The sequence below is a fragment of the Thermobia domestica genome, chromosome 17 (genome assembly GCF_964235325.1).
Source record: "Thermobia domestica chromosome 17, izTheDome1.hap1.1, whole genome shotgun sequence".
Taxonomy (NCBI): domain Eukaryota; kingdom Metazoa; phylum Arthropoda; class Insecta; order Zygentoma; family Lepismatidae; genus Thermobia; species Thermobia domestica.
Window position 1 is genome coordinate 168,618,477 of NC_137470.1, and position 16,980 is coordinate 168,635,456.

General features: G+C 35.3%; 1 protein-coding gene across 3 annotated transcripts in view; it reads right to left on the reverse strand.

Moving 5' to 3' along the window:
- LOC145674479 (fibroblast growth factor receptor-like 1) overlaps positions 1 to 13,754 on the reverse strand; it is an 88,825-nt gene extending 75,071 nt beyond the window's left edge. For 2 of the 3 annotated variants that reach the window (XM_081744593.1, XM_081744592.1), the window contains exons 1-3: positions 13,634 to 13,747; positions 10,573 to 10,628; positions 5,702 to 5,764 (exon numbers count right to left, since the gene is read on the reverse strand). In XM_081744593.1, coding sequence (XP_081600719.1) covers positions 5,702 to 5,764; positions 10,573 to 10,615 — 106 coding nt within the window. In that variant the 5' untranslated portion in view covers positions 10,616 to 10,628; positions 13,634 to 13,747. Of the gene's footprint in view, positions 1 to 5,701; positions 5,765 to 10,572; positions 10,629 to 13,633 lie in introns of all 3 variants that reach the window. The other variant, XM_081744594.1, reaches the window with a different exon arrangement.
- Positions 13,755 to 16,980: the final 3,226 nt, after the last annotated feature.

Genomic DNA, 16,980 nt, shown 5'->3' on the forward strand with positions numbered 1-16,980 from the left:
GGAGATGTGAAATTTAGTATTTAAACTCTTAACTATTATACATTTTTTTAAAAAATATACAGTGCTTTAGCATGTTTGTGAATATTTTTAGAAGCTGCTTTTGAACAATGGTTAACAAGTATCAAGAGAGTGTTCAAAATGTACCTAAACTTTTGTTAAAGACAACTATTTGCTGACCAAAACAACATATTCACATTAAAAAATTACATACGTGTGACAATTTCGACAACTAACATTTTGGCTTCATCAGACACTATATCATAGTGTCTGATGAAGTCAAAGTGTTAGTTGGCGAAACTGTTATTCCTATGTTGCTTTTTTTAAAAATATGGATATATTGTTTTGCTCAGCAAATAGTTTGTCTGTGTTTAATTATACACAAAGCTAAACTTCCACTTATGGTAACTAAACTTTCAATGTGTCTAAACAGTATATGTTCAGAAATAGCTTTTGAACTTAGTTAATGCAAAACGAAATTAAATATTTCAGTTTAACGTCCTACGATTATGTCCTTTTAGGCTAAGGGAGAGGATAATTAAGGCAAGTGAATGATAATGGAAGAATTCGTGCAATGAAAAAGTGTGAGAACTTGGGAGTACCCCGAAAGAACACACGGACACGATGTTGTCCACCACAAGCTTACTTGGCCAGGAATCGAAATAGGGACTCTACGCACAAGACGTAAGCGCTCTACGACTGAGCAACCGCATGGCACTGAAGATAAGGCATTTTGCACATTATCGACACTCTTTGAACAACCGCAGATTGATATTTACTCATCATTTTTAAACACTTTTGGACACTAGGCCAGATATGCACATATTTTGGGGAGGATCTTTTTTTTTTTTTTTTTTTAATAACATTTAAATAAGAAAACTACACATGAAGAAAGTATTAAACAAAACAGCATAATGATAAACAGTGGATAGAACCGGTGACCCAATACACAACAGTTGCACGTCACCAGAGCTTATGGAACTACAACTTACTACATAGTCCCTTCATGATCAAATGTGCTTGAATGCTCAATTATTGGATTTGAGGTCAATTGAACGAAAGAGCCCGGATCGTGAGTTTGGACATCTCTGCAGGGTACACTACCATCAATATGCTTTTTATATGATACTAGCAGATTGCAGCCGATTGCAGCCGTTCTTCGCACGGGTACAACAGTTTCATTTTGGACATAAAGAGCAATGGGGCTGAATTTGTATTTATATGGCATCGGAAGTTTCACTGTTCACCTCAGTGCTCCCGAAAACTACGAATTCGACACTAATATAGGTCATTTTGATCATTTATATATATATATATATATATATATATATATATATATATATATATATATATATATATGATAGAAAAAAAACCAGCCCAAACCTCATCTATGTTGAAATTTTATCGAGATATGTCGGGTAGTTCAAGAGTTATTAACCCTAGATTACTAGACTGGGTGAAAATTCACCCTGAGTTTACTTTCGTAGCGTGTTACTAGAGGACATCATCATCTAGTTTCATGTAGCTCCTGGCATTCTCCTCTCTTTCTGTGCAGTATGTGACCGAGTGTTGGAAATAGTGTTTTGAGATTTAGTTCAGCGTCAAATACAGGTGGGTGGGTGATTTTTCTCCCAGACTAGTGTTTGCGTTACTTTTGATTAAGCAACTCTAGCTAACAAACATTGAATTAGTCATACATTCCAACGACTGCATAACAAGTAGTCACCAGTCGTATGTTGTAATAGTAACAAGTGCTCAAGAAATAAATATTTTCTTAATATGCACTTTACATTTTTAAAGAAAAAAGGGTGAATTTGAACCCAGTCCAGTATTGATTGTAAAGACAATGGCTCAAGCAGTTTTCACAAACGTACCTTTTCTCGTATTGTCAAAAAAGAGTGTATTTGAATATATGTCGAAATAAATAATTGAAAACTTATTGAAATATTTGTTTCAGTTTATAAACATTTTGGGTAAACCATAAAGTCTTATTACTAGTGAATAGACAAATGCTGACGCACACTACGTTTTCTGACTGTGTCCCACATGTGTTATAAAATACTTCACAACTTTGTTTTCAAAATGTTTGACAAGAAAAAGTGATTTAAATACGTCCTACTGGAACACTAGATACACACAGAACATTGTTCTACCCAACAAAATCTGTTATAGAAATGTTTTATTGTTTACAATGTAAAAATAATCGAATACGTGTTTCAGCAGTTTCGAAATTTCCTCTCCAGAGAGGGGAAAGGAGGCATTTTCTATAATATTAAATGTCCTACTATTTATTCAGAAAATGTCAAATATAAGGGTTCGGGTGTGAGAGACAACATATGAATTCTTCAGTAAGAAATAATGCAAAAATATTTAATCGTTGTTTCAAATTTCTACTCTGAAGGGGATAAAAGTTATCAATTACTATAATACTAAAATTTTCCATTATTTATTCAGAGAAAGACAAATTTATTGATTTGCTTAAGTTGGAGGTGTAAAATTGACATCTGAACCTCTCTCTCTCTCAAAAAAAAAAAAAGAAAGAAAAATCACAGTTTTCGAAATTTCTCTTTTAATAGAGAGGATTCAGTATATTTTTCTTGACATTGAAACCAAAGTCGTCTATCTCAGCATCACGGGAAAATGGCTGAATCATTCAAAATGAATTATTGAGCATATCTAACACTATTCTAGACCCGGTTTTTATTCATGTCACTTTTATTATAATACGTATTCTAAGGGAAAGGTGGGGCCGCGGTGGCTCAGTGGTAAAGCGTTCACCTCTGGTGCTTGGGGTCCCGGGTTCGATCCCAGCCCCCGCCAAGTGAACTTTGTGGTGGACAAACACCGTGTGCGTGGGTTTTCTCGGGGTTCTCCCGTTTCCTCCCACTTTCTTCATTCCACCATTTCATTCATTACTCATTATCACCGTCTCCTTTAGCCTAACCGGCATAACCGTGGGACGTAAAACTCAAAGATTTCTAAGGGAAAGGTAGGAAGTTTAAATAATCTGTTAGAAATATAGTGTCTCGCAAGCCCCTCGTATTCGGGAAATGAAACTTGATAGACAAAGTCCTTATTAAGATCAAGTATAAATGTGCCCGAGCGTTTTCGATAATTACGGCTACTTCTATAATTGTGTTTCCATATATATAAAAATGACATCCACGTTGTCTGTCTCATCATCACGACAAAATGGATGAATCTTTTGAAATAAACTTTAGAACATAGTTGTCACTTGGATCGAGTCGTTTCTTATAATGTAATTTTCATTTACATTCTCATATTAAGGGATAGAGGGAGTTAAATTTGTACTCTAAAAGTTAAGTATTTTACGAACTTGTCATTTTAAGATGAAATTTGACTCCTTATTAAAAATATTCGGTGACGTATCCCAGCGTTTTTGAGATTCCGCTTCAAGAGGAAACCAAGGGCCACTTTACAAAATATTTTACTCCTATTCTGTTTTCATCATAAAAAGACCAAACTCGAGAAACATTTGAACTACCTAAAATTAATTTTTCGTACATTATTGGCTCTTTGTTTGACCTGGACTTTCATCAACTTACTTTGGTTTGGAAAACAAGTATCCTAAAGGGATAACGAAATTCAAATTTTTCGCAAAGATAAACGACCTTGTTGTAGGTATGAAATGCGTTTTTGAGCTTAGTTAGTTCTTGGTTTGAACTGAGTTTTTTTTCTTAATAATTCACTTTGTTCCAAATAAGTGCTATTAGAGAGAGGAAATGTATTCAAACATAACATTAAAATATTTTTCACAATTTATTTTCCTGTGGGGAGGGCAGAAATTTCTGTTAGTATGTGCGTAATACCATTTTAGAGTCTGTAAATCAGTTTCCGAACCTTTTTCAACTTGCGGCACCCCCGGGTGTAACTTGAATTCTCGCGGCATACTCATAGATATTATTATTTGTAAATATAAAATACCGTGGTACTTTTGTGTGTGATTACTGACTTCCTTTGCACACAGAAGAAAGGTCGATCACTGGTCCACCCCCCATGGTAAATCATTATGTTTTTTTTTTTAATTTTAATTTAAAAATAGAAAACAATTGCAATGAAATATTGTACTCAGGTTTTTAAAAATACGTTTTCTTTTTCGAAAACTGTATCCAACCTTACACTAAGAAGAAAAATCACTAAATAACGAACGAACAAACAAATCTCTTTTACTTTTAAAGCACAAATGTAGGTAATTTGCATGCATGTTTGTTTTGTCGAAATGATTGAATAATACTTTAAAATTTCAAGTTACGAAATAGTTTGCAACAGTAAAGAAGCAATAATGGTCATAACAATGATAAAAATACCTTTTTCAACATTAAAAATGTACAGAAAAGTAACATAGTATGAAACTTAAAATTGTAGATTGATAGTAGGGGTTCATAGTAATGTGAAATAGAAATATACATTTTTTCCTGGTTTGCAATTTGATTGCTATTGAATTAATAATTTTCTTTGGATTTCCTCGCGGCACATCAGCTTTGTCGAACTGCTGATGTGCCGCGGCACACTGGTTGGGAAACGCTGCTGTAAACACTCCCAAGAAGAAAAAACCTCAGAAACAGATAGATTTTGTGCTGCAGTCTGTCAGAGTGCAATAATTATTCAAAGTTGTACCTGAGAATAAAATTCAAAGAAAAAGGCATGGTGGCTCAATGGAAGAGCGCTTACCTCTGGACTGTGTGATCCCTGGTTCGACCCCCGGCCAAGTAATTTTGAGGTAGCCAACATTATCCTGTGTTTCCTTGAGGTACTCCCATTTCCCCCACATTCTCATTCCACCAATTCTTCAATCATCATTTAATTGCATAGTCATCTGTCTTCCTTAGCCTAACAGGCATAATCGTGGGACGTTAAACTGAGAGAGAGAAAGAGTTAAAACACCGCAATTCCCTCTGATCTAGTGGCTAGCGCATGCACCCTTGATGTGTGTGGTACCGGGATCAATTCCTATTGAGAAAGTGTTAAAATTTGAACCTATCACAATGATTCGGATTTCAGTTTAACCTTTAGACACCCGCCAGAGATTTTAGCAAAGTCGTAGGCTCTCGTGTTGGGGGCTCTAGTGACCCCCCTAATTATCACAAAGCTATGATTCATACACAATTGGATAGCTTATAGATCACACATTCCAACAAGGTAACATTCGTGTAATTACCGCCATATTCGTAGAAGGCGTAATAAAGGGCTGAACTATTGATGTTTGTCATAAAATAAATGTAATGTAATTTTTAAAAAAAACTGAAACTCAAAAAATTGGCCAACTTTGCCACCTCCATACTCCCCCATATAAGCAAGAAGTACAAATACAAAATATTACCATATAGCGGCCTACTTCATCGCTTCATATATCAATTTTATGAGTGTGCTTCAAGGGGGAAATGACCCCCAAAAAACATGTGGAAAACACAGGGATACATGAAATGCACGGATATTCCCACATATATGAAATGCAAACCGGGGGAAAGCTGCATCCTTCAGAAATATATTGGTACCAAAAACATCTTGTTACCTTAATTAGGCGCTGAATTACTCAGGTTTAAAACCCCGACGCCGAAGTTGTGTCAATTGGCGTTTAAAGTTTAAACTGTAGGTTGACGTCTATCATAGACTTGGCGCTGAAAATAGATTCAATAAACGAACATATGAACTCTTTTTTGTTTTCATATATAGTGTCTCTTACCTGGTTCCAGATAATGTCCTCGGTAATAAGCATTGTCAGTTAATACCAAATCTGCTGTGAAACCTACAAAAAATATTAAAAACACATTATTTATACATACGAAAGGTATCATTAACTTAATGCAATTAGAAATTAATAAAACAGCGACTTTATACAGGGTGGTCCATTTGTAATGATAGTAGTAAATATTCCAGAAATCGTAAAAGGCAGAGAAGCGAAATTTTGCACCAAGAAACTATAGGAAGGGGAACAACATACTAGTAATTTTGAAACATCACCGGATGAACAGTATTGCCAATCTAACATAAACTTATGTTGTTTTTTTTTTAATGGCACTACGCGAGGTTATTACATTTTTTTTCAAATCAACATTCCAAACAAAAACTTAAAATACCACATTTATTATTCAGGATTGCAAAGTAAGGATATTACATTGGGTGTTTTTAGCAAAGAAGCCAGAATGTTTCTGAAGGAATTAGGATCAAATTTAATTAATAAATCAGGAGATCCTAGAAGTGGGTATTTTCTGACACAAAGGATAAGCCTAGACATACAAAGAGACAACGTAATTAGCATATTAAACTCCTTCCTGTCTTCACCCAAACTGGATGAAATTTTTTATCTAAAATAAATATAAGCGAAGGCCGTTCTTAAAAAAAAAAAAAAAAAAAAAACTTCTTTATGTGGTCACATACAGAATAAAATTACAAAAGTGTGGTAAGGATGTTACAGTATCACAAACATCCAAAATTTGGACGTCTCTATCACACACACAACACAATAGGGATGGACAGGTAATGCACATCAAAAGTACATTTGCATTGGATACCATGGTCTTGGTATGATTTGTTTCGAATGAATAAGAACCAAGTTACCAGAGCTTAAGAATTTCATTTTTTAAAAAATGCTTTATGCTTAGATAATTATCATATTTACTTGTGTGGTTTGCAATTGACGTACAAATTATTTTGCCGTTTACCCCACTTCGATATCTCAAACCGTTCTGGAGATATGATAAACATTGATAAAGTTCGCAACACAGCTAAAAATGGCGTATTTGTGGAAAATATTTAAAATGATCGTTGTTTTCTTTCTCTTGTATAGCATTACAGCGGATCTTTTAGTAGCTATATCTACAGTAAGTTCTAGCAATTATATGATTTAGGTAGTGTTGCATACTTAATCAATATTTATTATATCTCCAGAAGGGTTTGAGGTATTGAAGTGGGGTAAACGGCAAAATAATTTGTATGTTCATTGGAAATCATACAAGTAACTAGGTATGATACTTATTTCAGCATTTTTTCGAAGTAAAGCCTTGCAAAAACATTCGAATCTTCAAGTCCTGGTAAGTTCGATTCTATTCATTCGAAACAAGCCATACCATGACCATGGTATCCAACGCTAAAATACTTTAGATGAACATTATCCTATCCATCTCCGTTGTGTTCTATGTGTGATAGATGCTTTCAAACTTTGGATGTTTGTGATACTATAATATCCTTAGTTTGCAACACTGAATAATAAAAGTGGCATTTTAAATTTTTGTTTGACACATTGATTTGAAAAGAAAATGTAATAAACTGGTGTAGCGCCATTTAAAAAGAATCAGCTTAATGCTGTGTTGGTAACACTGTTCGTCCAGTGGTGTTACAAAATACCTAGGACGTTGTCCCCCTTCATATAGTTTCTTGGTGCAAAATTTAGTTTCTGTGTTACGATTTCTGAGATATTTACTACTATCATTATAAATGGACCACCCGGCATATTAATTAAATTTTTGCTGAATATTCTCGTTTCTTCAGGAAGCATTAAACGAACATGATTAACCGGGTGTATCAAAAGTGCAGGGCCATAGGCCACCTCCGTTATGAGTAAGGATGCGGAAAAAAATATGGAAAGAGAGAAAGTTTTTTTTTTTTTTTTTTTTTTGGAAATAGGTGGATTTCAATATAAAATTTTGGAAATTTTCCAACTAGACCAGCCATTTGAACTCCACACAGGTAATTTTGCACTAATTATAAAGACCCAGAGTTACAGCTTAAACTACTGCAGTGAAAGGACAAGTTATTACATACTGAAACTTTGCAAAATAACAAAATTGTGCACTATAATTGCGACAATCTGTCCCACAGGACTTAAGAACAGTAACTATGCTGAATACGCTAATATCGGGATAACTTATAGAAAAGTGAAAGGATATTAGTAGGATACATAGCAAAGGATACACATGAAGGATGTAAACAAATACTTGGCTCTGATTGGCCGAAACTAGGAAATGTGAACAATCCCTTATAGCTGATTGAAGAATGCCTGTCTATGGTATTTAATGGGAACTTAAATAAACTTTTATATATTTGGTTTTATTAACAGTTTTCAAATCACTAATTGTCAATATTTACTAAAAATTGAAATATAATAGTCTTTCTTCTTCGCTAGCACAAAATTGAGGTACTTGTAATTAATTAAGAATTATGGAATTAAATATCTAGCAACTTGCTACCGTTACAATTTGATACAAGATTACTCATGTTCGTCATAGTTTTGTATTGTTATGAGGCATTTTAGGAAATATTTGTGTCAGATCTGGCTCGGAATGTGAAAATTTCACACGAATTAAATTTGTACAGGATATCAATAGAAAAAAATCTTCCAGTTTAACGTCCCACGGTTATGCCCTTTAGGCTAAGGAAGACGATGATTAAAGTAAGCGAAGGATTATGGAAGAACTAGTGGAATGAGAAAGTGGGAGGAAACGGAAGTACCTCGAGAAAACTCACGGACAAAATGTTATCTGCTACAAACTTGCTTGCTGGGAATCGAACCAGGGACCTCACGCACAAGAGGTAAGCACACTACCATTAAGCCACCGTTGTGGTTGCAAATAAAAACTAAATCTTCTTGTGCAAAAGGATCCCGACCTCTGTTTAACCTCATTATGCTTTCGAGATATCTGCCAGAATATCTCAAGCACGTTGGGGACCCTGTTACACAGAGAAATTGATCTTTCGTCATGCGGAAAATATTCTCATCGCAATGTTGAATTATGAAAGGAAACACATCAGGGAACTGGCTAACTCGAGGACACTAACTGTGAGAGAAAGATCTAAGCAATTTTCTGTCAGATAGCTTTGAGTTTCTCTTTTGAACTTCGAAGGTAAGGAATACCATGACTTCATTGATTGGCAGAATACAGAATGGAGTGAACCACCCCAACAAGATAATCGCATTGTGAAGAACTGCAGAAGCTCGTGAATAATGCGGATAATGCCAATAGTATACAGGGTGTTTCAAAACAACACCCACAACGTTTGGGAGGTGATTCCTGACACCAAGATAAGACAAAATGAATAGACCAACCTGGGTGCACAAATGCTTTCTTTCGGAGTTATAGACTGCCAAAATGAACTTTAAAGGGCCATAGCTCCAATACTATGGGAACTACCGTAGTCGGGTCAAGACTTCACTTAAAAAACTAATATGTGTGCTATCCAAAAATCGTAGGGTACTCACGCATCATGTTTTATAGAGGGACTTTGGCTACGGGCATATAATATGAAGTACTCACCAACGACCTCTATAAAATTGTTCCGGAAGTACCACAGGATTCTGAAACATGTATTTTTGGATAGCGCATATATTAGTTCTTAATTGAAGTCTTGACCCGACTACGGTAGGTCCCATAGTATTGGAGCTATGGTCCTTTAAATTTCATTTTTTTATGTTTTTGGCAGCCTATAGCTCCGAAAGGAAGCATTTGTGCACCCAGGTTCGTCTATACTTTTTGCCTTAGCTTGGTGTCAGGAATTACCTCCCAAACGTTGTCGGTGTTGTTATGAAACACCCGGCATAAATATGTTTCTTTTCTTTTTTTTTTCGTGTCACATCAGGCGATTGAGAGGTGCATCAAATTAGTAACCACGGCTTCAAATGCTGTCTATGGTGGAAAAAGAATAGGTTTATCCTTGACAAAATAAACCCGAAGAACGCAATAAGAAACTTTTATACCGAATCGGAATATAAGCCAAAATAATTCCAAGTTTCTCTTTGAAATTTTTAACTTCCCACTATTGTACCTGCGTATAAATCTTCATGTATGTTGCATAATAAGTAATACCCAATCCCTAGAATATCTACACACACAATGAAGTGTATCAAAATGTTATATAATCCCAAGAAATCTCCGGTAGGCTGTATCAAGCAGTTTCGCGAGTATATATCTAGGTGTTTAAATCAATTATTTTGTAAAAAAAAAAAAAGTCTATGTTACAAATTTAATTTTATAAGTAGTCAAATTTGAACCCTAACATGTTGCTCATGGAATCATTCATCAAAATTATGCACGTTAAAAGCACTTTTGAGTGTATGTTGACGAACGAAAATTGTTTTTCGCTTTGACAAAATTAAAGAAAAATATATTTTTGACAAATTTCCTGAAAGTTTCATCCACTTGGGGCGCATGAACGTATTAACAAATTTCGGAAAAAAAAATACATTGTTGTTAATGATATCTGTAACTTTTACACCCCGTGCCGCTTGTGAATTCAAAAACAAAATTACCTTGGCATATTTCAGTACAAAATAAACACACTTTAATTTTGCACAGCTTTTGTTGAATAATCCTGGGGCGTGGGTTTCGCAGGAGGGTGATATAACTATACTACTTCATTCTATATCATGATTATTTCTTTTTTTTAAGTATACAAACCGGTGAATCTGATCTTGTTAACTCAATCGTATATTAACAAATTCACAAGTGTATAACGCTTTTGTAGAAAAAAAATTAAAAAAAAAACAACGTTATTTGAATATGTGAAAATTACATATTTCACTATAGTACACGAAAAAAATATAAATGTTCATGTACTTACCATGTAGGAAAATAGCCAGCAGGATGACGTAAAAGGAATCCATTCCGAATTAGCCTCTGTAAATAAAATTAAAGAAAAAAAAACTTTGTTTCTTGTAAATAGTAAAGAAAAGGAAATTTGAATATTATATTATCCTATGCTGTCTTTTCCACTTTACAACCAGGATTTTTGAAAACGGTGAAATACGTATTATTTTATTTTAAAACATGAGTTTATAAACAAAAATTCATAGGTCTTATTAAAAGAAAAAAAATCTCGCATTTTCTATTTGATGAATGTGCATTTTAATATTAAAATATCTCGGATTGACCACTTAACTCCTTTTGAAGCGGATTTTTTTTTTTTTAACCCTTCGTAAGTGTGGTGAATTTCTGGAACATCTTTAGTGAGGCTGGTCTCAGAGACCGGTTTTTTCTTTTGTTCTCCTATGAATTCTTTCTCCTTATTAAAGCTAAAAATGGTTGCATTATATTACCATCACCTTTATCACTATACAACTATGATCATTTCAATTATTGCCCTAAAAGTACTAAGAGGTTCAACTCCGCCACATGTTCCGAAAAAAAAAGTAAACAACAAATGAACACCACCCGGAATCTGAGACCGTGCCTCACTAACGAAGGGTTAAACATTGAAACACGTATTTAGTCATTTTTAGGAGAGTTTTATACAGTGGGCTACATCTCCTTAAGTTCAGGGATTTACAGGGACTGTACTCTTGGGAATAAAAGAAAATCCCTCTTAATTTATATATATTTAAATAAAAAATTCTTATCCCGTTGCTTCTGTAGCAAAAGAAGTATTAGCCAAAATTTGGTTTGGTTACCTACAGTGTTATGGCCTGGGTGTTGATGAGTGAGTCAGTTTTAACATTTCACATATAAAGACCACAGGGGGAAAAGGAGGTAAGTCAAGAAATGTTCGAAAATGAGTTAACAGCAGAATTATGTAGCTTGAAAGGTGCAGTTTGCATGGACCAAATCCCACACTTAGAAGAAGGTTAGTCACTAAGAAATTTAACGCTAAAAATTTCGCCTACAAGGGAAAAAGGAAGGAAGTCAGTGGAAAACAGGGTAATTGTGTAAAATTATAGAAAACTGACTTGCCACCTTTTTCCTCTGTAGTCTTCATATAACATACGTTAAATTCTTAAGCCTCATTTTCAGTTTTCATTGTCCATTTGAGCACATATCTATTCGCATAATTTCTCCTTAAATAATATTCTAAACGCTTTGCTTTTGTTTCTGTTTTGTCTACAGTCTTCTTTTTCTGCTAAAATCTTCCGCTAGAATTACCTCATTTATTATTGTTCCTCGCAGATAATATACCACTCTTTACATTATACACATACACACACTATAAGTAGTTCCATACATTACTTGTCGTTGTTACGTGTTGTTCAACTTTATCTTGTTTTCTACGCTGTACTACACGATGTTTCACACAAAACACTTGAGGAATAGAGTTTCAACGTGGCTATATGCATAGCGTAGCGCCTTTGGCGTGGAAGACCCACGTTTGATTCCCGACGAGAGCTAATGTGGTTCGGATCCCACGATAAACAGTAGATTCACGTTTCACACAGTGTCGCTGATCAAAGGGACGCTAAACTCAAAGAATTTCATTTTGAGAAACATGTTTCTGATTGTTCGGTAGCCAGCAAAAGACCTTTGTATTTGACGGATTAATTAGTTCCGTACTTGATTGATTTGACGGATTGTATTTGACGGTTTGATGGGGATATGAGCAACTTTTTTCCCCTAAAGATTTCTTTAGCCATTATTACTTTTAATATTATTCGCTTATCACATTAGTGGTCTTCATTCATAACACAGTGTGTTTGGTTGAAAATGTATCAGTTCGAAATGAAAATATTCCGGCAAAGAATAGTAACACGGTCGTCCAGTCTCATTTTACTGGAATAGAAAAGCTTCGAGTTTTGAGTTTAACGTCCCTTTCAGCAACGAGGCTATATGAGACGGGACCTACTAATTAACGTGGAATCCGAACCGCATGAGCTCCCGCTGAGAATCGAACCCGGGTCTCCCACACCAAAGCCGCGTACGCTAACCGCTTAGCCACGAAGGAACTCCTGTTTCGACTTTTATTACCAGTAAAATATATCGCCATAATAGATCACCTTCTTTGGTTCCTCAACAAACACCATAGGAGTACTAAATCTCCATTCAGGCGTTGCGTTACATTTGTAAGGCCGTGAGCCCAAATGCAGCGGCAATTGCCGTAGATTAAATTCATCTTTGCACTGCTGTTTAGTACACAGCATTCTTGGCGTAACCTCAAAGAAAAAAGTCCTGAGGGTCCAATTAGATACCCTCGGAACCCTAAAATACATCCTTCCCTTTGAACTAATTGTTTTGATGGAATCTCTGATATTGCAGGCATAATGTGGTGGGAACCCTGCTGGTTTGAACATGTATCAATGCGATAAAGAGATACAGCATACAATGTTCCAACATTGCCAGGAGCGTTGCTACTGTAACTGTAATAAAAAAAAGTCTGATAATAGAATCTTGAGTGAACATATCATACATTTAATGTAGATTTGTCGTGTTCATGTGGGCAACTGTTCGGGGATTTTCCTCACTCAATATATCCCATTTATGTCTATGCATTTTACCTAGGGTATGGAACTTCGTCAGAAAACGCTAATCGTGTAAAAATTTATTGCTTTAATCAATCCGCGATAGCATTTGACACAGCAAACGACGCCATTTCCCTTAGCTGTACAAAAAAAAAAAAAAAAAAAAGAAAAAACAGAAAATGCATGCATTGTAGCAATGTTGCGATCTTCCGTCTGCAGATGATTATTTCTCTCCCAGAGAGACGAAATCAGGTGCTTCTGTCACTATGCATTGTCAGGATATTTGCATTTCTAATTGGAATAATTTGATCCAAACACACTGTACAGTGTGATATAAGTGTTTGTCAGTCATTTAAATAAAGTTAAGAATGTGAGCCTCTAAAATAAGTAATTAATATTTACTAATACTATTAACTTGTGCCCCTAGAAGTGCTATCGGAATATGGAAACATAGCTTACCTTTTTAGTAGAAGCGCCCAGTACTGAAACTTTTCTTCAACTAACAAGCGTGCAACACACAGAACTTGTAAGAATATTTAAAATGGCCATGATTGGTCAAATGCATAACCAATCATCGTTAGCCGATTTTCTTGCGTAGGCGGGAATAGAAAACGAAAAGTAATAAGTAATAAACCTTTTTACAAGTTTCAATTATTACTCATTGAAATGAAATGTACAGGTGTTTACTGAAGGTTAGAGAAGTCAAACAATAATAATAATAATAAAAACATGAAAGTATTAGACAATTGAACATTTAGATCGTAAATTCCAACAAAATGCGTAATCACGTGAAACAAACCATAACATTCTTATCATATTTTAAAGGGTTCCTGCTTAACACACTCATTTCTATGCTGCAATTAAACACATATTTCCCTGTTTATTAAACCACGACCTTCCAAAATCTAAACAAAATGCCATGTTGCTACTCTTACTGTTGTATGATTCCACCTACTTATTTTAAACATTTTCCTGATTTTTAAATAAAATACATGTCAAATATGTGAGTAATATTTAACTTAAGTTGATCTTTCCGATTTTTTTTATTTTTTTTATGCGTAATGAGTCTTCCCACGTCAGGTTTCGTCTATTCACCTTTTGTTTTTTTGAATTTTCAACGTCTGTTCATCAATAGATATCTCTGGTAAATTGATAGACAAATCAAGATAAAAGATTATTTGTTATTTCGCCCATATAATATACAGGGTGTTACATAAAAAGTCACAATATCTTGCGAACAGATTCCTCACATCAAAATAAGAAAAAAAGTTCATATGAGCCCGTGCTCAAAAGTGAGTAATTTTGGAGTTTTAAGGTGCCAAAAACGTGAAACAAGTGAATTTTGAACATACATAACTCCACTACTATGGGGAAGAGGCGGTGGCTCAGTGGTAGAGCGTTCCTAGTGCTTGGGGTCCCGGGTTCGATCCTAGCCCCAGCCAAATGAACTTTATGGTGGACAAACACCATGTGCGTGGGTCTCCTCGGGGTTCTCCCGTTTCCTCCCACTTTCTTCATTCCTGGGGTCCCGGGTTCAAACCCTGCTCCCGCCAAGTGAACTTTGTGGTGGACAAACACCGTGTGCGTGGGTTTTCTCGGGGTTCTCCCGTTTCCTCCCACTTTCTTCATTCCACCATTTTCATTCATCTCTCATCATCACCGCCTCCTTTAGCCTAACCGGCATAAACGTGGGACGTAAAACTCAAAAATTTCATTCTCACTTTCTTCATTCCACCATGTCATACATTACTCATCATCACCGTCTCCTTTAGCCTAACCGGCATAACCGTGGGACGTAAAACTCAAAGATTTTTTTCCCACTACTATGGATATAGTCGGGTCAAGACATCACTGAGAAACTAGTATGTGAACTATCCAAATATTCATCTTTCAGACCCTGCAGTACTTACACAATCATTTTTAGAGAGACTGTTCGGGAACACTTCATCACTCTCCACCTACCTCCCTAAAAATTGGTGTGCAAATATTCTTAAAAATGAATATTTGGATAGTTCACATACTAGTTCCACAGTGGCGTCTTGACCTGACTACGATAGGCCCCATAGTAGTGGAGCTATGGACTTTTAAAATTCACTTATTTCATGTATTCGGCACCCTATAACTCCGAAATTATCCAATTTTAATCACAGGTTCATATGAACTTCTTTTTTTTTTTATTTTGATGTAAGGAGTCTGTTCCCAAAATATTGTGAAACATGTACGTAACACCCTGTATACTATTATATATAAAAATGTAAAACTGAGTGATTCATTACCGCCCAGGCCATAGTACTACAGATAGAAACATGAAATTTGGATAAAATACTGCTTTGGCCACAAAAGTAAGGAATAAGAAAGGATTTTCGGAAATACCCATTTTAACGGGGGTAAAGAGGTTCGAGATTTTCTCCAAGAGCTGTGTATCTTACGAGTCTCTTTCATTAGGGAGATGAAATTCGGCACATGAACTCTTCATTAAAAATAAGGGAAAATATGTTTCAGAGTTGCCGAAAATTGTGCTCCAAGTGAGGGAAAGAGGGAGTTTATAAAATACTCAAATTTCCCATTGTTTAGTCAGAGAGAATCAAATATGAGGATTAGCATAAGTTGGAAATATGAAGTTCATTATACAGGGTCATTTAGGGAGATCTCGAAACTCAGAAGATCTCAACACTTTTAAGGTCTGGCAAAGCTAGTGATCATACACGCACGCGAGAAGAAACATTCAGTACGTGGAAAATTAGTATCGGTTCTTAGTGACAAGTTGCATATGCGGAGAGGTTAATTTTGCCTGTCGCAAAGGAAGCAGAAGCCTCTAGAATAGGTACATAAAGCTTTATTTAACAAAAAACTATCCCTGCTATAAGTTTCAGTAAGTCAAAAGTAAGGTATAGCGGAATATATGTTGATGAAAGGAGGCAAAGGATTGTTATTATGATATAGTATACTCTCTGTATGCATGTGTGTCAGGCTGATACACATTGTTTGTTACAGTAACAACTCGTGCCAGCTTTTTTTAATACTGTAAATGCATTTAGGAGATAAATCGACAGTGATTGTAGAGAGATTTCGACACGTAGTTCCTTTGTTAGAAGGAAAGTCATCAGACAAAAGGACTACCGTCCGGTTCATCTTAGTGAATACATCATAGGATTAGGTTACAAAACAAACACCCTTTCTCAGCTTCTGGGTCATTTAGTCCGGAATAAACCTAATGGTAAAGTACCTTTGGTTTCAGATTAGCACAGTACATGTGTCAAAGATCCTGATATATTAATGAAAACCTTTAATGTTCTCATTACACAATACTCAAAATTGTCAATCCTTAATGTATCTTTCTTCCGCAGTTTGAAAGACAATTTCAACTTATCTTACGACAACTTTGTTCGTAGGAACCCTGGCAATATGTTGTGAAAGAAGACTATGAGAAAGTCAGTTTCAGTTGGAAGAAATCAGCCTCTGTAGGATTCTTCGCATATAGATTCCGAAAATTATTGTGTTAAATTGTGGTTTACGATTATTGATTATTATGCGTAGTGAAATATTGATATACAATATGTTGCGAAACAGGTTGAAAACGAAGTTTGTTATTAACAACCTTACATTGTTTCAGTGTTATTGTATCTCAACTTAGTTGTAATGAATTGCAGCACAGTTTGCAAATAAGTCATATGTAGATAGTAGAAACCTTACATCTAGTATTTCACTGCGTTTATGTTTGTTGTAAAGGAAATTGTTTTCAAAGGTGTGAAGGATTTCATTGTTTACATAATGTCATCATCTCCCATAGTAAGTGTCAAGTTCTC